Source organism: Neofelis nebulosa, chromosome X, assembly GCF_028018385.1.
Source record: "Neofelis nebulosa isolate mNeoNeb1 chromosome X, mNeoNeb1.pri, whole genome shotgun sequence".
In the NCBI taxonomy this organism is placed as follows: Eukaryota; Metazoa; Chordata; class Mammalia; order Carnivora; family Felidae; genus Neofelis; species Neofelis nebulosa.
In genome coordinates this window covers 70651195-70675581 of record NC_080800.1, presented here as the reverse complement: position 1 = coordinate 70675581, position 24387 = coordinate 70651195, and the positions used below count along the sequence as shown (strand labels likewise).

General features: G+C 37.3%; 1 protein-coding gene across 2 annotated transcripts in view; it reads left to right on the top strand.

Annotated features, from left to right (window-relative positions):
• HDX (highly divergent homeobox) overlaps window positions 1-24387 on the top strand; it is a 197631-nt gene that overhangs the window by 154499 nt on the left and 18745 nt on the right. For both annotated transcript variants that reach the window (XM_058712599.1, XM_058712600.1), the window contains exons 7-8: window positions 8160-8236; window positions 17728-17811. In XM_058712599.1, the coding sequence (XP_058568582.1) occupies window positions 8160-8236; window positions 17728-17811 (161 nt within the window). The remainder of the gene's footprint in view (window positions 1-8159; window positions 8237-17727; window positions 17812-24387) is intronic.

Below are 24387 nucleotides of genomic sequence, written 5' to 3'. Positions count from 1 at the left end.
TTCTGCATAGAATTTATTTTTATTTAATATTTGTGAGGAAAATACCTAATTTTATTTTTCCAAGTGGTTAACCAGTTGCCCTTACACTATACGTTAAATAATCCAGCATTTTACCAGTGAGTTTACTTGCAGCTTTTTATCAAGCTTTATACATACACATGCACACACATACACACACACACACACACACACACACACACACACATATGTATCTATATATATTTTGGATTTTCTATTTTGTTACATTGATCTGATTGTTTATGATTTTGGCTTTATAAAATATCTAAATATCTGGTAGGACTCTGATTACTCTTCTTAGTTCTTGCAGCACAGATTATTCTAGATTAATTTTAGAATTGCTTAATCATACGTTTCCCCAATCCCTCTTGCCAAATATCATTTAAGCTTTTTTTATTGGTACTGAATTAAATGGATAGTAAAATGTGGAAAGATAGAAACAGTTTTCCAGGTGTTGAGTTTTAGATGATGTCAGGATATCAATGTGGAGCTGTCCAGCAGACCAATGGATAATGTGGGTCTGAAACTCAGAAAAGGAGTTAAGATATGAAAAGAAATATAGGAGCTACTCACATTGAGGCTGAACAAATGTCTAGCCATAGAAATAGAAGATTTAGTTAAGTGAGAAAATGGAAGACAAGAAAGGAAGATAGACAAGGGCTGTATGTTAAGAAATATCCAGATTTGGGGGCTAGGGGAGAAAAGGGAGGCAATGAAAGAAGATTCAGATATAGGATAAACAGGATATTATGATATTATTAAAACCAACGAAAGAGAGAGATTTCAGAAGAAAGAAGTGTCATTATCTCAATCATCTTTTGGAAGGTGAGTAGAAAGTCCTCTCATATGAGGCATTTAAAATGGTCAAAGGTATACAAGTGGACAATATAATGGTAGTACCAGAAGATAGGGGAGAGGGATATGAGGAGTTGTTGTTCAATGAATATAAAGTTACAGTTATACAACTGGAGTATAATTGTTGAAAAACATATTGCATATAGTTAGCAATAAGGGGCTATAGACTTTAAAAAAGAAAACTTAAGAGGGTAAATCATTAAGTTGTTCTTAACACAAAAACAGGGACACAAGAAAACTTTTGAAGGTGATAGATATGTTTATTACCTGGATTGTGGTGATGGTAACATGAGTACTGATATGTTCAAACTCACCAAATTGTTTATATTTATTATGTGCATTTTATGTATACCAATTACACCTTAATAAAGCAGAAATATTAAAATAAAGCTTTAGAAACAATGAGAACCCATTGAATTGGGTGCTTAAGGGCTTCTTTCAAAAGTAATGTGTGTTGCAAGGGGTAGGCAAACAGATTGCATTATGTTGAGTAATGAAAGGGATATTAAAGCTCTTGGTATTGCCAGGGCCATGTATTTTAATACTAAGTCTTTGAAAAGATGTGTGAATATTCAACTGCCCTCTCTCTCTCTCCCCTCCCCTTCTCTGTCTCTCTGTGTCTTTACCAACATTTGTTGTTGGCTTTGATGAAGATGATACAGGATTTAGTGTACAGAAAACTGTGAAGCAAGAAAAAGGAGAAGATGTTGCATCTTTTCCAAGTCCCTTATTTATAATCTAGTTGGTCCATTAAACCAAAAATGGACCAACTTCTATTAGTCTGCTACCAAAGACTATTAGTCTTTACTAAATTGTATGTGTCTGGTAATACTTGAATATTTTCAGTGATTTAGGAATAGATATTTATTTATTTATTTTCATATATGAAATTTATTGTCAAATTGGTTTCCATACAACACCCATTGCTCATCCCAAAAGGTGCCCTTCTCAATACCCATAACCCACCCCCCCTCCCTCCCATCCCCCATCAACCCTCAGTTTGTTCTCAGTTTTTAAGAGTCTCTTATGCTTTGGCTCTCTCCCACTCTAACCTCTTTTGTTTTTCCTTCCCCTCCCCCATGGGTAGAGAATGATGACTGGCAGCTATTTGAAAGATAATGGGGATTTGTGTGTTTCTATGGGTGGGTGGGAAAGCTATGAGGAAATATTCTTTTTTTAATGTTTATTTTTGAGAGAGAGACAGAAAGAGAGAGAGAGAGAGAGAGAGAGAGAGAGAGAGAGAGAATGCAAATGGGGGAGGGGCAGAGAGAGAAGGAAACAGTATCCTAAGCTGCTTCTGTGCTGCCAGCAGAGAGCCCAATGCCAGGCTCAAACTCAGGAACCATGAGATCATGACCTGAGCCTAAATCGAATGCTTAACCAACTCTGCCAACCAGGCACCCCAGGAAATATTCTAATAAAAGCAAATTACTTAAGCCCCTGAAAGGGAGTTTCAATCCACTACTTCCACTTCCCCACCTAAAAGGGAAATTTTTTAAAAATAAGTAGTTAATAGGGGAAAAATTATTTAATTTTAAGGTTGCTAATGGACCACTGCTCCTACACTGGCATCCTTTGCCATTTAATAGTGCGTTCTCTAGACAGGTTACATAGTAATTAAGGCCTAATGAGAAAGAGGAGAGAGAGAATTTAATGCATGAATCAAAAAACACTTGATGGGAAGTGATATTACCTAGAGTCCCTTCAGTGGCTTACTTTTTACAGCTGCATAGTAACCTTTTCATTCTCATCAGAAATTGAAGCAGAAAAGCAGAAAATAGTCTTAAAATACTAAGAGAGCCTTTTTGCTCACTATTTCCAATGAGTTCTGTCTTATTCTCTTCCTCATTTTGCTGATGGAGAATACTAATCTGACTGATTTAACTGTGTGATCCTTTTGTGATGATTAAGTGAATTGTATCATCTGGCCTAGACTAATATACCTTTAAGATATGCTAACCATATTCTCTTTCAGTTATGAAAATATAGTTAAAAGTCTGTTTACTTTGACATTTCCATTGATTACATCTGAGAGATATAGAGACAGAAAAATCAGAGTAATTACCCATTCTATTTCAAAAATCTAACAATTTGAAATTCAGAGCCCTTTATAATATGGCTGTTACTTCAAGCGGGTTAGTCTTCCAAATGTCTAAGAAAAAGAAAAATGTCTTTAAAGCAGGGCTTACATTTTACATGTTAAAAATCAATTAAAAATTATGTTAAATTTTCCTAGAAAACACTCTACAAGCTAAAAGAAACATTACATTTTTCAAGCACACTAAAAGGCAGGCTTAGCCAAAATCACCAAAAAGTGCTTGCTGACCTTTTAGCAGTTTCAGTTCCATTTTTTTTCTTTTCTGAGAGAATAGGTATTCCCCTGATATAGAGCTTTTGACTTACCTCTAGCTTCCACCTTTTATCTCCCACCCTCACCTCTCCCATTTTTTTTTCTTTCCCTGTGTGGAAGTGAAGAGAAAAGAGATGTGGTAAAGCTACCTGGAAAACTCTAGAAAAAGTAATAGATGACTCAGCTCCTTAAAGTTCTGTGTCTACTGAAATATATGTATGGTTGAGCAATTTTAAAGATTTTTACTATCCTGAGAATCAAATTGTTTAAAGTATCACAAAGGTTAACATCTATAATGTTAAATTTTATAACAAATCTTCTTAGCTATATCTATTATATGTGTGTGCATATAAAATATAGTTCTGCATAATTACACAGTGTGAGTATATCCCTAATATATAGAATGCCCTCTAGAATTTTCACTGATTAATAACTTTGCTTATTTGTTTATTTTCCAATTTGCAGAGCTGCTTTTGTTGAGGAATAAGCAGACACATCAACTGTATTTAGCTTTCAAACTTTCAGTAATGTGGAAGCTATCTGTAAAAAAGAAAACATGCCTTAATTAGCTGCATCAATTCATGCTTTTTTATTTTAGAAATCCTCCAAATAGTTTTTATTTACATCTTATAAAATAATCAAACCTTGTATGAATATGTTGCCAGTAAAGCAAAGCTGTGTATAAAGTTATGAGCAATTAAGAACAGAAATATAAGGCAAGCCTATAGAGAATGATACCAATAATGATCTTACTGATGATTGCTGTAACTTCTATTCTGACAGCATTAGTACTAATGTCAGCTCTGCAGCTAAACCTGATGACAACTCCCCCACTTCATTTCATTTAGTGGCTAATAACATATGACATGAAATATCTAAGTAATGAATAAAGTCTCCTCCATATAAGCATCATTATTTTACTAAAAAATTAAATTGAGGGGCACATGGGTGGCTCAGTCTGTTAAGCATCTGCCTTTTTTTAGTTTATTATTTATTTATTTTCAGAAAGAGAGAGAGAGTGGGAGAGCAATCACACATAAGTGGGGGGGGGAGAGAGAGAGAGAGAGAGAGAGAGAGAGAGAGAGAGAGAGAGAATCCCAAGCAGGCTCCACAATGTCACCACAGAGCCTGATGTGGGGCTTAAACTCATGAACCATGAAATCATAACCTCAAGCATCCAACTAGTGGTTTTGCTTCAGGTCATAATCTCAAAGTTCATGGGATTAAGCCCTGCATTGGGCTTCACACTGATAGCAGTGTGCTTGGAATTCTCTCTCTCTTTCTCTCTCTCTCTCTCTCTCTCTCTCTGCCTCTCCCTTGCTCATGCTCTCTCTCTAAAAATAAATAAATAAACTTAAAAAAACTAAATTTAATTTTTGGTGTTCAATAAATGCAGAAAAAGCATTTTACAAAATACACCATCCATTCATGATAAAAACAATCAACAAAGTAGATGTAAAGGAAGCATACTTCAACATAATAAATGCCATATATGAAAAGGACACAACTAACATCATCCTCAGTGGGGAACTACTGAGATCTTTTCCTCTATGGTCAGGAAAAAGACAGGATGTCCACTCTCACCATTGTAATTTAACACACAATACTGGAAGTCTTAGCCACAGCAATCAGAAAATAAAAAGAAATAAAAGGAATCCAAATTGTCAAGGAAGAAGTCAAACTTTCACCATTTGCAAATGACATGATACTCTCTATAGAAAACCCAAAAGGCCCCATTAAAAAACTGCTAGAACTGATACACAAATTTGGTAAAGTTGCAGTACACAAAATCAGCATACAAAAATTTGTTGCATTTCTATACACCAATAAAGAAGTAGCAAAAGAGAAATCAAGGAATTAATCCCATTTACAATTGTACCAAAACCTATAATATACCTAGGAATAAACCTAACCAAAAAGGTAAAAGATCTTTACTCTGAAAACTATAAAACATGGAAGAAAGAAATTGAAGATGACACAAGCAAATGGAAAATCATCACATGCTCATGGATTGGAAGAACAAATATTATTAAAATGCCTATACTAACCAAAGCAATCTACACATTTAAAGCAATCACAACAAATGGTGTTGATAAACTGGAAAGCTACATGCAAAAGAAACTCAATCACTTTCTTACACCATACACAAAAGTAATTTCAAACTGGATTAAAGACCTACATGTAAGACCCAAAACCATAAAAATCCTAGAGGTTAACACAGGCAGTAACTTCTTTGACATTGGTTGTAGCAACTTCTTTCTGGATGTCTCCTGAGGCAAAGGAAACAAAAGCAAAAATAAACTATTGGGACTTCATCATAATAAAAAGCTCTTCACAGTGAAGGAAACAACAAAACTAAAAGGTGACCTATGGAATGGCAGAAGATATTTGCAAATGACATATCCAATAAAGGGTTAGTATCCAATATATAAAGAACTTATCAAACTCAATATCCCCAAATGAATGATCCAATTAATAAATGGTCAGAAGGCATGAATAGACATTTTTCCAAAGAAAACATACAGATGGCCAAGAGACACATGAAAAGATGCTCAGCATCACTCATAATCAGGAAAATTCAGATCAAAACTACAATGAAATATCACCTCACACCTGTCAGAATGGCTGAAATCAAAAACACAAGAAACAAGTGCTAGGGAGGATGTAAAGAAAAATGAGCCCTCATCCACCATAGGTGGCAATGCAAACTGTGGAAAACCGTATGGAGGTTTCTCAAAAAATTAAAAATGGAACTAACCTACAATCCAATAATGGCACTACTAGGTATTTACCCAAAGAATACAAAAACACTAATTTGATAGGATATATGCACCCTTATGATTATTGCAGCACTAATTTACAATAGCTAAACTATGGAAGTAGCCCAAGGGCTATATATATATATATAATATTATATATATATATATACATATACATATATATATATATATATATATAATTATTGAGCCGTAAAATAGAGTGAAATCTTGCCATTTGCAATGATATGGATGGAGGTAGAGATTATCATGCTAAGTGAAATAAGTCAGGGAAAGACAAATGTCATCTGATCAATCATATGTGGAATTTATGAAACAAATGAACAAAGAGAGAATGAGGCAAACTAAGTAACTATAGAGAACAAACTAATGGTTACCAGTAGGGAGGTGGGTAGGGGACGGGTGAACTAGGTGATGGGGATTAAGGAGTATACGGTGGTAAGCACTGAGTGTTGTATAGAAGTGTTGAATTACTATATTGTACACCTGAAAGTAATATTACACTGTATGTTTACTGACTAGAACTTAAATAAAAACTTGAAAATAACTAATTAAAGACATAAATTGAATTTATTGTGGAATTTGCTTTAAAATTCTGGTAAAATTTTTCTGTATATCTTAAACTCTAGTGATGTATGTACTCATAGGAGTTCCCCAATTAGCTATGTTTTTTTTCTGTTTATCCTCCATGCTCAGACAGGGCACTCCTATACATCTTTCCATGGGAAGGAATGGATCTGGAAAAATTCTAGGAGGACTGATAAATATTTTTGTTCTGTTTTCTATGGTGAAGTAAAGCATCAGTTCCCAAAAGGCTGAGAGCTTCCACTAGTGTTTAAATAATCTACATGCCATGACTGTGAAAAAAGAAAATGGAGAAATATTACTGTCTTGTTTTACTAAAGAGTAGAGGTGGGGATCATCTAAGACAGGACAATATTTTGTAGACACCTATGCTGTGAACCAGCCACTTTCCCTAGCTCAGCACAGAAGACTTTTTAATAGACTTATTTTTCTGAATTTATTTTTCTTTGTTTATTTTTCACATTTTTAGAATATTGATTTTTTATCATAAGAGGGGTACATGTTTATTATAGAAAATTAAAAAAATACAATGAAAAATTAGAATAGTCCTACCTTTCAGTAATAGCTATTCCTAAAATAGGAGTGTGTGGGTATTTTTGCCAGTGTTTTCTTTGCATATATGCAGGTGTATGTGTGTGTGTGTGTTCACGTCACATGCCTTTTCACAAAATTAGAAATATTCTGTATTTATAGTTTTATATCATGTATTCAAAAATTATCATCTTTCTCTTATTATAAGTAATACAAACTCATTGTAAAAATACTTAAATATTATTAAACAAATTGAAATAAGAATTATCAAAATAAGTAAAGGGCGCCTGGGTCAGTTAAGCGTCCAACTTTGGCTCAGGTCATGATCTCATGGGTCATGGGTTCAAGCCCCACATTGTGCTCTGTGCTGACAACTCAGAGCCCAGAGCCTGCTTCAGATTCTGTGTCTCCCTCTTTCTCTGCCCCTCCTCAGCTTGTGCTCTATCTCTCTCCCTCTCCCTCAAAAATAAAGAAACATTAAAAAAATAAGTAAAACTAAACAAAATGAAGAAAAATAGAAGTTTCCTGTAATTCCATCCAGAAATAACAATGTCAGTGTTTTGGTATTAAATAACATCATTCTTTTTGTTTTTTTTTCTCTATGAAAAGGTACACTTCTTTTACTTTTACAAAATTAAGATCACACTGTACCTACATAGTAGGTTTTGTCACCTTCATTTATTTACTTTCCAATTTTTTGTGAATATTTTCTTTATTATCAATTCTTCTTCTTCTTCATTTTTATAGTATTTATTGTAGGAAGAGGTCCTAAATGATTTATTGAGTCCTTCATTGTTAAACATATAGGTTATTTCCATTTATTTTTTCAATTATAAACAACACAGTAGTGGCCATCTACCCACACTTGTTTCCTAGAATGCATTGTTAGAGGTACAGTTGCTCATCACAGCATATATGATGTGAATATATCATTTGTGCCTTTTTAAAATAAGAAAAAAAATTTAAGTGATCTTGAGAAAGGTATTCTCAATAAAATTTTGAGGAATGAAAATGAAACCGTGGCCTTTTTTTCTTTTCTATAGAAGAGTCCAATGAAGTTCCAAATGAGGCAAGGGTTCATAAGGAGGAGGACCACCATGCAGTATCTGCAGATAATGTGGTATGTACATTTTGAAATTCTTTCCTCATGATGGATTCTTTCCCACATGATGGATTTCAAGGATACGTTTCCCTTTGGTAATGATATTGGTGTTAGCAGAATAAAATCTTGCTCCACTTCACAAGCCAAAACAGAGCTGTCACCAATGAATTTATATATCTTTGAGAGTTTAAGAAATGAAACTTAAAGCACTGTCATTTGTGCCTCAAATTTTTTGATTGAAGAGATTTGTGGGGTGCCTGGATGGCTCGGTTAAGCATCCAACTTTGACTCAGGTCATGATCTCACAGTTTGTGAGTTCAAGCCCCACTTTGGGCTCTGTGCTGATGGTTCGGAGCCTGGAGCCTGCTTCAGATTCTGTGTCTCCCTCTCTCTGAATTTCCCACACTCGTGCTCTGTCTCTCCTTCAAAAATAAATAAACATTAAATTTTTTTTTAAAAAAGAAGAGATTTGCACATATAAAAATCTGATGCTTACTACACATAGACATTTTATACATGTTACTTTAACACATTCAGCAAAAAGCAGATTTCTTCTCATTTAACAGGTGGAAGAAATAAAATTGAGGTTAGCCTGAAACCATGAAGGAAGCCCTTGTTAGTTCTGGGTCTTGTATCCAAGGATTCCTGATTCAGAGTTGTCTGTTCAGACCATACCTATCTCTACTATGTTTGGAAACTTACCTTCTTTCTAGTTGTATTAGACTCTTTTAGTCTTCTTAAAAATTGCTCTAATGAGAGAAGGACGATATTAAAAGACTGGGTAACAGGCAGAGACTGTATGCAGATTAAACTGGGCTTTGTGAAAATGTAAACATTATTGATATATAGAAATGTTCTCCAAACTGCTGTTTTAGCAACATCTGTTTATATTTTGACTCCATCAAGTAATACAGAAACCAAGATAATATTAAAGTGAAAGCCAAAAGCAAATGCCATTTTGCTTTTGTTTTTTTTCTTTTGAATTAGTAATTTTTGCTTGATTGAATCTTTTAAAAAAAACGGTCCCTATAATGGATTTTTGTGTTACAAAATGGGTGTAGCTTCATGATTTACCCAGGCTTCCATTGCAAAAAAATATTTATGACACTCTGATTCTTCTATATCTCCTTAATAAAATTTGACACATAAAATACAATTTTGCTCTTTTTTGTTAAATTCAACAATATATAACAGTGTTTTCCACGTGCAGAATATAGTTTAGGATTACATTTTATTGATCTCAGTCCTGATTTAAGTTGATGTTTGACCCTACTAACACAACTCAATAGACTATAGGAAAGCAAGCTTTGATTTTGATGCAAAGCCATGTTTTCTTTAGATAGCTAGTAATAATTATTTTCCACAATATTAATCGTGTTAACATACATTCCATGAAGTAATAATATCCTCTGCTCTATATTTCAGTTGTACTGTACAAGCTATATACACTTATTTACAAATTAAAACCTTTTGCCCTAAACACATGTTCATTTTTAGTCTGAATTTCTCTGCATTGGATATCCCCTCAGCAGACATTTGGAAATAATAAATGAAGTAATTGCATGGGATGACCAAAGTCACTTAGGGACCTAATTTTTGAAAAACAATTGATTTTTAGAGATAAATTTTGACAAAGCACAAAGACATATAAGACTTATTTATATGCACATATCTATCCAGTGATTCTTGGTGCCTTCTTCCCTGGATTACTTATCATCTTTCCCCCCAAACCAATACAAATACAGAATCTAAAAAAAAAATTTGGAAAGTGTCAAATCAGGTCTGATGAAAACTGATATGATTAAACACCAAGTTTATAATTATTTTAATTAAAAACAAAATAGATTCATCTCTAATCAGCAGTAGAAAGCAGTTTTCATTGCAGCTGTCCTCCTGACTAGTAGGTCACAAACCCTGCTATGGTTACATATCCTTATAGGCAAAGTATTAAGGATGGTCATTCAGGGTATGTTCTGCACTTTTTAAAAATTGTTATTCAAATTCCAATTAGTTAACACACACTGAAATATTAGTTTCAGGTGTACAATATAGTGAATCAACACTTCCATACAACACCTGGTGCTTAAAAATTTAGAGCTGATCTTGTCTTTTGGTTTTGATTTAAAAAAATAATGTTCCATGATTAGAGAACTTTCCTTGTTCTCATGGTTGGAGTTTATTGGTCATTCCTCACATCAGCAGTTAGCTGTTCACTCTTTTGAATAGATATTTAATTAGTACCTACTATGTGCAAAGTACTCGACAGACTAAGTTGCACCTTAATTCTGAAGATAATGGAAGTTTAACATCTCTCTCTCTCTCTCCCTCTCTCTCTCTCTCCTTACTGTCCAGTGAAGGAAGAAAACTGCCAGGTTATTTTTATTATCACATCATAATTGTCTAGCTAATGGAGTGCATTTAATAAATGAATTTTTTAGGGGTGCCTGGGTGGCTCAGTCGGTTGAGCGTCCGACTTCGGCTCAGGTCATGATCTCACCACTTGTGAGTTCGAGCACTGCATCGGGCTCTGTGCTGACAGCTCAGAGCCTGGAGCCTGCTTCAGATTCTGTGTCCCACTCTCTCTCTGCCCCTCCCTCGCTCATGCTCTCTCTCTCTCAAGAATAAATAAAACATTAAAAATTTTTAATAAAAAAATAAATAAATGAATTTTTTAAAACTGTATTTGACTTTGGAATGCATGTCACATGTTGATATTTTACATTAGAATTTAGTTGTGAAGAAGTACATGGTAATTAAAAAAAAAAAGCCCTTGCAATAAAGTAGGTATGGTTAGCATTAAATAGATTACTCTTATGGGAAGTGAGTTTCCTGTCACTGTAGGGCTCTGTTTAAGCAGAATTCAAGTGCTTATTTTAGTTTCCTTTTATATTGTGAAAAGTTTAAAGTTTCTTTTTAAGCTTCTTATTTGAGAGAGAGAGAGTGCAAGTGTGAAGGGGTAGGGAAGGGCAGAGAGAGAGGGAGAGAGAGAATTCCAAGCAGGCTCTGGACTGCCAGTACAGAGCCTTAGGCAGGGTTTGATTTCATGAACTGGTGAGACCATGACCTGGGCTAAAATTGAGTTGGACACTTAAGCCACTGAGCAACCCAGGGACCCTGAGGTTTTGCTATTTTAAATAGTATTACAATAATTTTCTATTTACTTAAAAAAATTAATGTTTATTTTTGGGGGAGAGAGAGGCAGAGCGTGAGTGGGGAAGGAGCAGAGAGACAAGGGTATAGAATCCAAAGCAGGCTCCAGGGTCTAAGCTGTCAACACAAAGGAGGTCGTGGGGCTTGAACCCACCAACCTTGAGATCATGACCTGAGCCAAAGTCAGACACTTAACCAACTGAGCCACCCAGGCATCCCAATAATTTTCTATTTACTAAGCAGTCATCAATTAAAGGTAGAGGAAGGTGGCTCAAACACACACTGGTTATAACACTGAAGAGCCAGTCAGTTATCAGTTTATTGTGGATAATCTAGACTAGACTTAGATTCCACCTACACCTGCCTAAATAACCCAGAAAACCGCCAGAGGATTAGCAGAACGGAGTCTCCGGAGCCAAGCGCAGACGAGAGGCCCACGGAAGAGGGTAGGAAGGGCGGCGAGGCGGTGCGCGCTCCACGGACTGGCGGGAGGGAGCCGGGGCGGAGGGGCGGCTCGCCGGCCAAGCAGAGCCCCCGAGTCGGGCTGGCAAAAGCGGAGGGGCCGGACGGACTGTGTTCCGACAGCAAGCGCGACTTAGCGTCTGGGAGGTCAGAAGTTAACAGCTCTGCTCAGAAAGCGGGAAGGCTGGAGGACAAAGGGAGGGAGAGCTGCTGAGCCCCCGGACGGCAGAGCTCAGCTTGGCGGGGAACAAAGGCGCTCGCCAGCGCCATCTCCCCCGCCCATCCCCCAGCCAAAATCCCAAAGAGAACCAGTTCCTGCCAGGGAACTTGCTCGCTCCACGCAAACACCCAACTCTGTGCTTCTGCGGAGCCAAACCTCCGGCAGCGGATCTGACTCCCTCCCGCTGCCACAGGGCCCCTCCTGAAGTGGATCACCTAAGGAGAAGCGAGCTAAGCCTGCCCCTTCCGCCCCCGTGCACCTTGCCTACCCACCCCAGCTAATACGCCAGATCCCCAGCACCACAAGCCTGGCAGTGTGCAAGTAGCCCAGACGGGCCACGCCACCCCACAGTGAATCCCGCCCCTAGGAGAGGGGAAGAGAAGGCACTCACCAGTCTGACTGTGGCCCCAGCGGTGGGCTGGGGGCAGACATCAGGTCTGACTGCGGCCCCACCCACCAACTCCAGTTATACACCACAGCACGGGGGAAGTGCCCTGCAGGTCCTCACCGCTCCAGGGACTATCCAAAATGACCAAACGGAAGAATTCCCCTCAGAAGAATCTCCAGGAAATAACAACAGCTAATGAACTGATCAAAAAGGATTTAAATAATATAACAGAAAGTGAATTTAGAATAATAGTCATAAAATTAATCGCTGGGCTTGAAAACAGTATACAGGACAGCAGAGAATCTCTTGCTACAGAGATCAAGGGACTAAGGAACAGTCACGAGGAGCTGAAAAACGCTTTAAACGAAATGCAAAACAAAATGGAAACCACCACGGCTCGGATTGAAGAGGCAGAGGAGAGAATAGGTGAACTAGAAGATAAAGTTATGGAGAAAGAGGAAGCTGAAAGAAAGAGAGATAAAAAAATCCAGGAGTATGAGGGGAAAATTAGAGAACTAAGTGATACACTAAAAAGAAATAATATACGCATAATTGGTATCCCAGAGGAGGAAGAGAGAGGGAAAGGTGCTGAAGGGGTACTTGAAGAAATTATAGCTGAGAACTTCCCTGAACTGGGGAAGGAAAAAGGCATTGAAATCCAAGAGGCACAGAGAACTCCCTTCAGACGTAACTTGAATCGATCTTCTGCACGACATATCATAGTGAAACTGGCAAAATACAAGGATAAAGAGAAAATTCTGAAAGCAGCAAGGGATAAACGTGCCCTCACATATAAAGGGAGACCTATAAGACTCGTGACTGATCTCTCCTTTGAAACTTGGCAGGCCAGAAAGGCTTGGCACGATATCTTCAGTGTGCTAAACAGAAAAAATATGCAGCCGAGAATCCTTTATCCAGCAAGTCTGTCATTTAGAATAGAAGGAGAGATAAAGGTCTTCCCAAACAAACAAAAACTGAAGGAATTTGTCACCACGAAACCAGCCCTACAAGAGATCCTAAGGGGGATCCTGTGAAACAAAGTACCAGAGACATCACTACAAGCATAAAACATACAGACATCACAATGACTCTAAACCCGTATCTTTCTATAATAACACTGAATGTAAATGGATTAAATGCGCCAACCAAAAGACATAGGGTATCAGAATGGATAAAAAAACAAGACCCATCTATTTGCTGTCTACAAGAGACTCATTTGAGATCTGAGGACACCTTTAGATTGAGAGTGAGGGGATGGAGAACTATTTATCATGCTACTGGAAGCCAAAAGAAAGCTGGAGTAGCCATACTTATATCAGACAAACTAGACTTTAAATTAAAGGCTGTAACAAGAGATGAAGAAGGGCATTATATAATAATTACAGGGTCTATCCATCAGGAAGAGCTAACAATTATAAATGTCTATGCGCCAAATACCGGAGCCCCCAGATATATAAAACAGTTACTCATAAACATAAGCAACCTTATTGATAAGAATGTGGTCATTGCAGGGGACTTTAACACCCCACTTACAGAAATGGATAGATCATCTAGACACACAGTCAATAAAGAAACAAGGGCCCTGAATGATACATTGGATCAGATGGACTTGACAGATATATTTAGAACTCTGCATCCCAAAGCAACAGAATATACTTTCTTCTCGAGTGCACATGGAACATTCTCCAAGATAGATCATATACTGGGTCACAAAACAGCCCTTCATAAGTTTACAAGAATTGAAATTATACCATGCATACTTTCAGACCACAATGCTATGAAGCTTGAAATCAACCACAGGAAAAAGTCTGGAAAACCTCCAAAAGCATGGAGGTTAAAGAACACCCTACTAACGAATGAGTGGGTCAACCAGGCAATTAGAGAAGAAATTAAAAAATATATGGAAACAAACGAAAATGAAAATACAACAATCCAAACTCTTTGGGACGCAGCGAAGGCAGTCCTGAGAGGAAAATACATTGCAATCCAGGCCTATCTCAAGAAACAAGAAAAATCCCAAATACAAAATCCAGCAGCACACCTAAAGGAAATAGAAGCAGAACAGCAAAGGCAGCCTAAACCCAGCAGAAGAAGAGAAATCATAAAGATCAGAGCAGAAATAAACACTATAGAATCTAAAAAAACTGTAGAGCAGATCAACGAAACCAAGAGTTGGTTTTTTGAAAAAATAAACAAAATTGACAAACCTCTAGCCAGGCTTCTCAAAAAGAAAAGGGAGATGACCCAAATAGATAAAATCATGAATGAAAATGGAATGATTACAACCAATCCCTCAGAGATACAAACAATTATCAGGGAATACTATGAAAAATTATATGCCAACAAATTGGACAACCTGGAAGAAATGGACAAATTCCTAAACACCCACACTCTTCCAAAACTCAATCAGGAGGAAATAGAAAGCTTGAACAGACCCATAACCAGCGAAGAAATTGAATCGGTTATCAAAAATCTCCCAACAAATAAGAGTCCAGGACCAGATGGCTTCCCAGGGGAGTTCTACCAGACGTTTAAAGCAGAGATAATACCTATCCTTCTCAAGCTATTCCAAGAAATAGAAAGGGAAGGAAAACTTCCAGACTCATTCTATGAAGCCAGTATTACTTTGATTCCTAAACCAGACAGAGACCCAGTAAAAAAAGAGAACTACAGGCCAATATCCCTGATGAATATGGATGCAAAAATTCTCAATAAGATACTAGCAAATCGAATTCAACAGCATATAAAAAGAATTATTCACCATGATCAAGTGGGATTCATTCCTGGGATGCAGGGCTGGTTCAACATTCGCAAATCGATCAACGTGATACATCACATTAACAAAAAAAAAGAGAAGAACCATATGATCCTGTCAATCGATGCAGAAAAGGCCTTTGACAAAATCCAGCACCCTTTCTTAATAAAAACCCTTGAGAAAGTCGGGATAGAAGGAACATACTTAAAGATCATAAAAGCCATTTATGAAAAGCCCACAGCTAACATCATCCTCAATGGGGAAAAACTGAGAGCTTTTTCCCTGAGATCAGGAACACGACAGGGATGCCCACTCTCACCGCTGCTGTTTAATATAGTGCTGGAAGTTCTAGCATCAGCAATCAGACAACAAAAGGAAATCAAAGGCATCCAAATTGGCAAAGATGAAGTCAAGCTTTCGCTTTTTGCAGATGACATGATAATATACATGGAAAATCCGATAGACTCCACCAAAAGTCTGCTAGAACTGATACATGAATTCAGCAAAGTTGCCGGATACAAAATCAATGTACAGAAATCAGTTGCATTCTTATACACTAACAATGAAGCAACAGAAAGACAAATAAAGAAACTGATCCCATTCACAATTGCACCAAGAAGCATAAAATACCTAGGAATAAATCTAACCAAAGATGTAAAAGATCTGTATGCTGAAAACTATAGAAAGCTTATGCAGGTAATTGAAGAAGATATAAAGAAATGGAAAGACATTCCCTGCTCATGGATTGGAAGAATAAATATTGTCAAAATGTCAATACTACCCAAAGCTATCTACACATTCAATGCAATCCCAATCAAAATTGCACCAGCATTCTTCTCGAAACTAGAACAAGCAATCCTAAAATTCATATGGAACCACAAAAGGCCCCGAATAGCCAAAGTAATTTTGAAGAAGAAGACCAAAGCAGGAGGCATCACAATCCCAGACTTTAGCCTCTACTACAAAGCTGTCATCATCAAGACAGCATGGTATTGGCATAAAAACAGACACATAGACCAATGGAATCGAATAGAAACCCCAGAACTAGACCCACAAACGTATGGCCAACTCATTTTTGACAAAGCAGGAAAGAACATCCAATGGAAAAAAGACAGTCTCTTTAACAAATGGTGCTGGGAGAACTGGACAGCAACATGCAGAAGGTTGAAACTGGACCACTTTCTCACACCATTCACAAAAATAAACTCAAAATGGATAAAGGACCTGAATGTGAGACAGGAAACCATCAAAACCTTAGAGGAGAAAGCAGGAAAAGACCTCTCTGACCTCAGCCGTAGCAATCTCTTACTCGGCACATCCCCAAAGGCAAGGGAATTAAAAGCAAAAGTGAATTACTGGGACCTTATGAAGATAAAAAGCTTCTGCACAGCAAAGGAAACAACCAACAAAACTAAAAGGCAACCAACGGAATGGGAAAAGATATTTGCAAATGACACATCGGACAAAGGGCTAGTATCCAAAATCTATAAAGAGCTCATCAAACTCCACACCCGAAAAACAAATAACCCAGTGAAGAAATGGACAGAAAACATGAATAGACACTTCTCTAAAGAAGACATCCGGATGGCCAACAGGCACATGAAAAGATGTTCAACGTCGCTCCTCATCAGGGAAATACAAATCAAAACCACACTCAGATACCACCTCACACCAGTCAGAGTGGCCAAAATGAAGAAATCAGGAGACTATAGATGCTGGAGAGGATGTGGAGAAACGGGAACCCTCTTGCACTGTTGGTGGGAATGCAAATTGGTGCAGCCGCTCTGGAAAGCAGTGTGGAGGTTCCTCAGAAAATTAAAAATAGACCTACCCTATGACCCAGCAATAGCACTGCTAGGAATTTATCCAAGGGATACAGGAGTACTGATGCATAGGGGCACTTGTACCCCAATGTTTATAGCAGCACTCTCAACAATAGCCAAATTATGGAAAGAGCCTAAATGTCCATCAACTGATGAATGGATAAAGAAATTGTGGTTTATATACACAATGGAATACTACGTGGCAATGAGAAAAAATGAAATATGGCCTTTTGTAGCAACGTGGATGGAACTGGAGAGTGTGATGCTAAGTGAAATAAGCCATACAGAGAAAGACAGATACCATATGGTTTCACTCTTATGTGGATCCTGAGAAACGTAACAGAAACCCATGGGGGAGGGGAAGGGAAAAAAAAAAAAAAAGAGGTTAGAGTGGGAGAGAGCCAAAGCATAAGAGACTGTTAAAAACTGAGAACAAACTGAGGGTTGATGGGGGGTGGGAGGGAGGGCAGGGTGGGTGATGGGTATTGAGGAGGGCACCTTTTGGGATGAGCACTGGGTGTTGTATGGAAACCAATTTGACAGTAAATTTCATATATTAAAAAATAAATAAATATAAAAAAAAAATAATAATCTAGACTAGATGATCTCATCATAAAAAGTAAACACTGAATGTATATGTTCTATACATTGTTGAGTGTAGTGATGATAATCAGATATATATTTATTGAAACTTCTCTACTTCTGTTACAGAAAATAGAAATTATTGATGATGAAGAAAGTGACATGATAAGTAATTGTGAAGTTGAACAAGTGAATTCTCTCTTGGATTATAAGGTGAAAGTAATTTCAAATTCTTAATTCATTAAGAGAAGGTACTAATTGAAGCAGACTTTTACAGTACTTATGTACTAGTTTATTTCACTTTTACTTTCATTTGATAAGTTAAACTGGGGCTCCACATTGACTTTCTCAGGCACTTAGATATCAGTCAAGATGTTGGCCATGTTAATGCTGGCTAGTTTAGTGGTTCTGGTTTTAAGCAAAGAGCTTGCTGAGTGGGAGTAGGTTTTGATAGTGTATACCAAGGTGAGGCTATGCACAGTGTTGGTTAATTTATGTTGGTTAATTTATGACAGTGGATTAAAAGGTAATGTTTATTTTTAAATGGTGGCAAAGGGGAGATTTTTTTTCCAGTGGCATTTGCTAATTTTATCTTGGAATTCAACTTTTGAAGACCATTTCTAGGAAACCTGTTTGAGAAGTTTAAAAACAATTTGCAGAAAAAATACCAAATGAATATAAATAGAGATGACATTTTCTTAAAACCACTTGTACCTAAACTGAAAGGCTTATGTTGTGAGTATGCCATACATAATTTTATTTTATTAAATTTTGACATGAGATATCTGTCTATATGTCAATATGTTTTCTGCATAGATATATAATTGTTACCCCTTTGTTAATCAATACTGTATCTTACTAGGTAACTTTGTGCCTTCCAAATTTTGGCCAATCTTTCTATCCATATACAAAAGTTCTTTTCTTGAAATATCATAAGTGACAAAGCAGAGATTAATCATCCTAAGCTGTTAATAGAAAAAAGAAACAATCAGAAAAGAATAACTTTTCATTTTCTCAGAGTCTTTTCGGTTTTACTATAATTGAAATTATGTAATCCAACAGATTATTTCCTAAATGTTTATAACATGTCAGACTTTATAATATTGAACATTATAAACATAGGAGACAATTATCTTTTGAAATTTATTTGTTAAGTGGTCAAAGTGCACACTATAATCCAGTATTTAAGCTGTATTTCCAACTAATAAAATTATAAAATTGTATTTCTGAACTACATGAGATCATTCTTATCTTTCCTCCATAGTCATAAAGTATTTCTAAATTCCCAGTTAGGTTTAAAGAGCTCTGTACCATGTGGCACAAGGTATGAAAATTACAGAGAAAAGGACCGGATTGCATGGTGGCTAAGTAATCTCCACTTAGTACTCTCAAACAGGTCAAATGGAGTTGGACTCAAAACAGAGGATACTCTCCAGAACCTTTCCCTTCTAGAGTGCCACTTAAGAAGGTTTTGAGCTAAAACAAGGGTAGGGCAGAATGTTCTACCCAGAAATGCTAATTACAGTTTTATTGCACTCTATAGGACATTTAATGATTCAAGGTTTTCCATTGCGGTAAATGCTGTGGGAATAGGAGTCCTTAACTATCTTGTTAAGAATGTCTTTGACAACACATTAGTATCCTAGATAAATGTCTTTCCTTTAACTCTAAAAAATTAGCACCTATATAGAAAATATGTCTTTCCATAATCATTTTATTTTTAAGGTTTATTTTTGAGAGAGAGAGAGAGAGAAAGAGAGAGAGAGAATGAGAGGAAGAGTGCTAGTGGGGGAGGGCAGAGACAGAGGGAGACACAGAATCTGAAGCAGGCTCCAGGCTCTGAGCTGTCAGCACAGAGCCTGCTGCAGGGCTCAAACTCACAAACCATGCAATCATGACCTGAATTGACGTCGGACGCTTAACCAACTGAGCCACCTAGGTGCCCCTTTTCATAACCATTATTGAAAATACTTCACTTCACTTCATTTGTGATTTCTTACCTTAATTCAAAAGCAAGGGTAAATTAGGAAAGGAAAGAAGATGGAAGACTAGAAGAATCCTGAGCTCACCTCTTCCCACAGAAATACCTAGGCAATACTATACATCTATTCAACTGTTACTAAACACTACCAGAAGAGATGTTGCACAGCTAGTCTTAGAAAGCCACATATAAAGGGTAAGAGAGGCAGAGATACAGTTGGGAACCAACTCCCTGTGTGAGTAAATACAAACAAGAGGGACATCACAATCATGGAGAAGTGACTCAGACTCCTCAAAGGGCACTGCTGGCACTGGGGACACTACAGGGAAGAAAAGTCCCCATAATGTTTGGCTTTGGAAACCAGCAGGCATTAACTCTGGGAAATTTAAAAATCAGTAAGCTTAATGCCATGAAAGCTGAAGGTTGATAGGAAACTGAGTACCTAACCTTAAAGAGAGAGCATACTAAATAAATGGGCCCAAGACACAGCACAGAAAACAGCAGTTTGAAAAGTGCCTGAAGTATACACGAAAGACATTTATTGTTTAATCTTAGAACATGTACTGGAAGGAAAGGGATCTGCATATTTCTTCAAGAATGAAAGTTCAATAATGTCAAAAATTTCTTGGCTTTTCCCAGAGTAAAGAGCCAGAGGCCTAGAAGACCCATTTCTAACACTCTCCATCTTCCTTGCCAGCAACAACTGCTTCACCAAGTAATTCCTCTGCGGACCAACCACACCCAAAACACTTGCCATGATAGGCACAGCTTCCAAAGCTGTTCCTGACCAACTACACCTGGTTGACAGCTTTGGCACAGACCAGTACCAAAACAAAGTGACTCCACTCATATAGAGGCACCCACAATTCCTGTAGCCAGACCCCTTAGCTGCATGTATAAGGAAGGGACTGAGCCCTGAACTTCAGTGTATGTGCAGTCTTGGCAGAGAGGTTAATAGCACACTGTTAGAATGAGTAATGGCCTCGCCCACCAGCCAGTACTACTTGGCCTCAACCAGGACACTCAAAGGTGTGCTCACAGAAGGCAAAGTGGGCCATAGAAGCTATTTGGGATGAGGACAACTATGCTCGGCCACAACAGGAAGTGTCTGCAACCCACACAGGGGATATCCCTGGGGCACCTGGTTCTGGTGACATGGGAGAATTGAACTATAGGGCACCACGGGAACTCTTATACACAAGGCCACTATTGAATGACCAGAAGATATAGGTGCTCTACCTAATACATAGAAACACACACACACACAGAGTTGGATGAAATGAGGAGTCAGAGGAATATGTCCCAAATGAAAGAACAAGACAATCACAGTAAAGAGCTAAATGAAGCAAAGATAAGAAATATGCCTGATAAAAAGTTCAAAGTAATGGTCATAAAGATACTGAAAAGACATGAGAAAAAAGAGTGGATAAACCCAGTGAGAATGTTCACAGAGAATTAGAGAATATAAACAAGAGTGAATCATAGCTGAAGAATTCAATGACTGACATGAAAAATACTGTAGAGGGAATCAATAGCAGATTAAAGAATGCAGAAAAATGAATCAGCGATCTGGAAGACAGGGTAATGGAAAGTGACTAATCTGAATAGCAAAAAGAAAAAGAATAATAAAAGGAGAATAGGTTAAGAAACTATGCAACACCATCAAGCATAACATTCACATTATAGAATTCCCAGAAGGAGAAGAGAGAGAGAAAGGGAAATAAAAATTATTTGAAAAAAACAATAGCAGGACACTTCCTTAACCTGGGGAAGCAAACAGAGATCCAGGTCCAAGAAGTAAGTAGAGCCCCTAACAAGATGAACCCAAGGAGGTCCACACCAAGACACATAATAATTAAACTGTCAAAATGTAATATTGAAGAAAGAATTTAAAAACAGCAAAAGAAAATTGTTACAAACAAGGGAAACCCCAAAGGACTATAAGGTAATTTTTCAGCAGAAACATTGCAGGCCAGAAGGGATTGGCATGATATATTCAAGGAGATAAAAGGGAGAAAAAAAAAACTACAACAAAGAATACCCTACCCAGGAAGGTTATCATTCAGAATTGAAGGGGAGAGGAAGAGTTTCCCAGACACCACCCCCCACAAAGAAGAATGTTAAAGGAATTCATCGCCACTAAACCAACTTCACAAGTAATGATAAAGGGACTTTTTTGAGCGGAAAGAAAAGGCAATGACTTGAAGAAAAGAAATTAAGCAAGGAAATAATTTTCAGGTTAAAGCAAACATAGAGTGAAAGTTAGTCTATTAGTCACTTATAAACTTCATAAAGCAAGTAAGGAGGTTAAAACATAAAAGTAGTAAAATCAAGTGTGGCTATAAAAGGGATACACAAAATAGGAAGATGTAAAATATAACATTATGTACATAAAATGGAGGCGGGAGTAACAAGGTAGTGCTTTAAGAATGTATTGGAACTAAAGTGACCATCAACTTAATGTAGACTGCTACTCACATAAAATGTAACATATGAATGCAATGGTAACCACAAATCAATAAATTACTATAGATATACAAAACAATAAAGAGAACGGAAATTAAACATAACACTAAAGTAAGCCATCAAAACACAAGGGAAGTAAACAAGAGAAGAAAGGAACAGAGAATAACTATAAGAACAACCAGAAAACAATTTTTAAAAAGGCAATAAGTACATACCCATTAATAACTATTTTAAAAGTAAAAGGACAAAATGCTCCAATCAAAACACAGGGTGACTGAATGCATAAAAATGCAAGACCCATCTATATGCTACCTATAAGACACTTCAAAACTAAGACACATGCAGATTGAAAGTGAAGGGATGGAAGAATATTTACCATGCCAATGGAAGCCAAAAGAAAGCTGGGTAGTAATACTTATATCAGACAATATAGGCTTTAAAGCAAAGACTGTAATAAGAGCCAAAGAAGGACACCACATGATGATAAAGGAGACAGTCCAAGAAGAGAATAGAATGATTGTATATATTTATGCACCTAATATAGTGGCAACAAAATATATAAAGCAAATATTAAGAGACATAAGGGGAGAAATTGACAGTGATGCAACAATAGCAGGGAACTTTAAGACCCCACTTACATCAATGGATAGATCATCCAGACAGAAAATCAACAAGGAAACTATGGTTTTGAATGGCACATTACTCCAGATGGACCTAGTTGTTATTTCCAGAACATTCTATCGAAAAACAGAAGAGCACACGGTCTTTTCAAGTGCACATGGCACATTCTCCAGGACCAATCATATATTAGGCCACAAGTCTTAATAAATATGAAAAGCTTAAAATAATATCAAGAACAACATTAACCACAATGGTATGAAACTAGAAATCAATTACAGGGAAAAAAACTGGAAAAACCAAACACAATCGGGGTAACCAACAAGCTACTAAACTCCAGTGGGTCAATGAAGAAATCGAAGGCAATTAAAAAATACATGGAGACAAATGAAAATGAAAACACAGCAATCCAAAATCTTTAGGATGCAACAAAAGCAGCTCTAAGAGTGAACTTCATATAGCAATACAGGCCTACCTCAGGAAACAAGAACAATCTCAAATAGACCATCAAGCCTCACACCTAAAGTAACCATAAGAAGAACAAATAAATTCCACAGCTAGTAGAAGGAAGGAAATAATAAATGTTAGCACAGGAATAAGTAAAATAGACACTACAAACACAATAGAGAATATCAACGATACCCATTGCTGGTTCTTTGAAAAGTTAAACAGAATTGATAAATCTCTATCTAGCTAGACTCATCAAGAAAAAAGAGAGATGACTCATCAAATGAAGGGAGAGAAATAACAACCAACACCATATAAATACAAAGAAATATAAGAAAATATTATGAAATATCATATGACATTATATTGGACAATCTAGAGAAATGAATAAATTCCTAGAAATATACAGTCTCTAGAACTGTCCAGGGATGGATGAATGGGTAAAGAAGTAGAGATATGTGTGTGTGTGTGTGTGTGTGTGTGCGTGTGCATGTGTTACTTTGCCATAGAAGAAGAATGAGTTTTTGCCACTTGTGACCACATGGATGTACATAGAAGGTATCACACTAAGTGAAATAAATTCAACAGTGAAAGGTGAATATGATATGATTTCACTTGTACATGGAATTTAAGGAAATAAAGCAAATGAACACACAAAATAAACAGACACTTAAATACATAGAACAAAGTGGTGGTTGCCAGATGGGAGGTGAGTGGGGGAATGAGCAAAATAGATGAAGGGAATTCAGAGGTGCAAACTTCCAGTTATCAAATAATTAAGTTGGGACGCCTGAGTGGCTGAGTCGGTTAAGCCTCTGACACTTAGTTTTGGCTCAGGTCATGATCTCACACTTTCGTGAGTTTGAGTCCCAGGTCAGGGTCTGTGCTGGCAACAAGGAGCCTGCTTGGGATTCTCTCTCTACCTCTCTATCTTCCCTTCCCCCACTTGGACTGTCTATGTCTCTTTCAAAAATAAACAAAAATAGGGAGATAGCTGGAGAAGATGGCGGCTTAGGAGGACGCTGGGCTCACCTCGTCCTGCTGATCAATTAGATTCCACCCACATCTGCCCAAATAACCCAGAAAACTGCCAGAAGACCAGCAGAATGGACTATCCAGAGCCAAGCGTAGACGATAGGCCCAAGGAAGAGGGTAGCAAGGGGCGGAGAGGTGGTGCTCACTACCCGGACTAGTGGGAGAGAGCCAGGGCAGTGGAGGGGCAGCCTGCCCAGCAGGCAGAGCCCCCGAGTCTGGCTTGCAAAAGCGGAGGGGCCAGA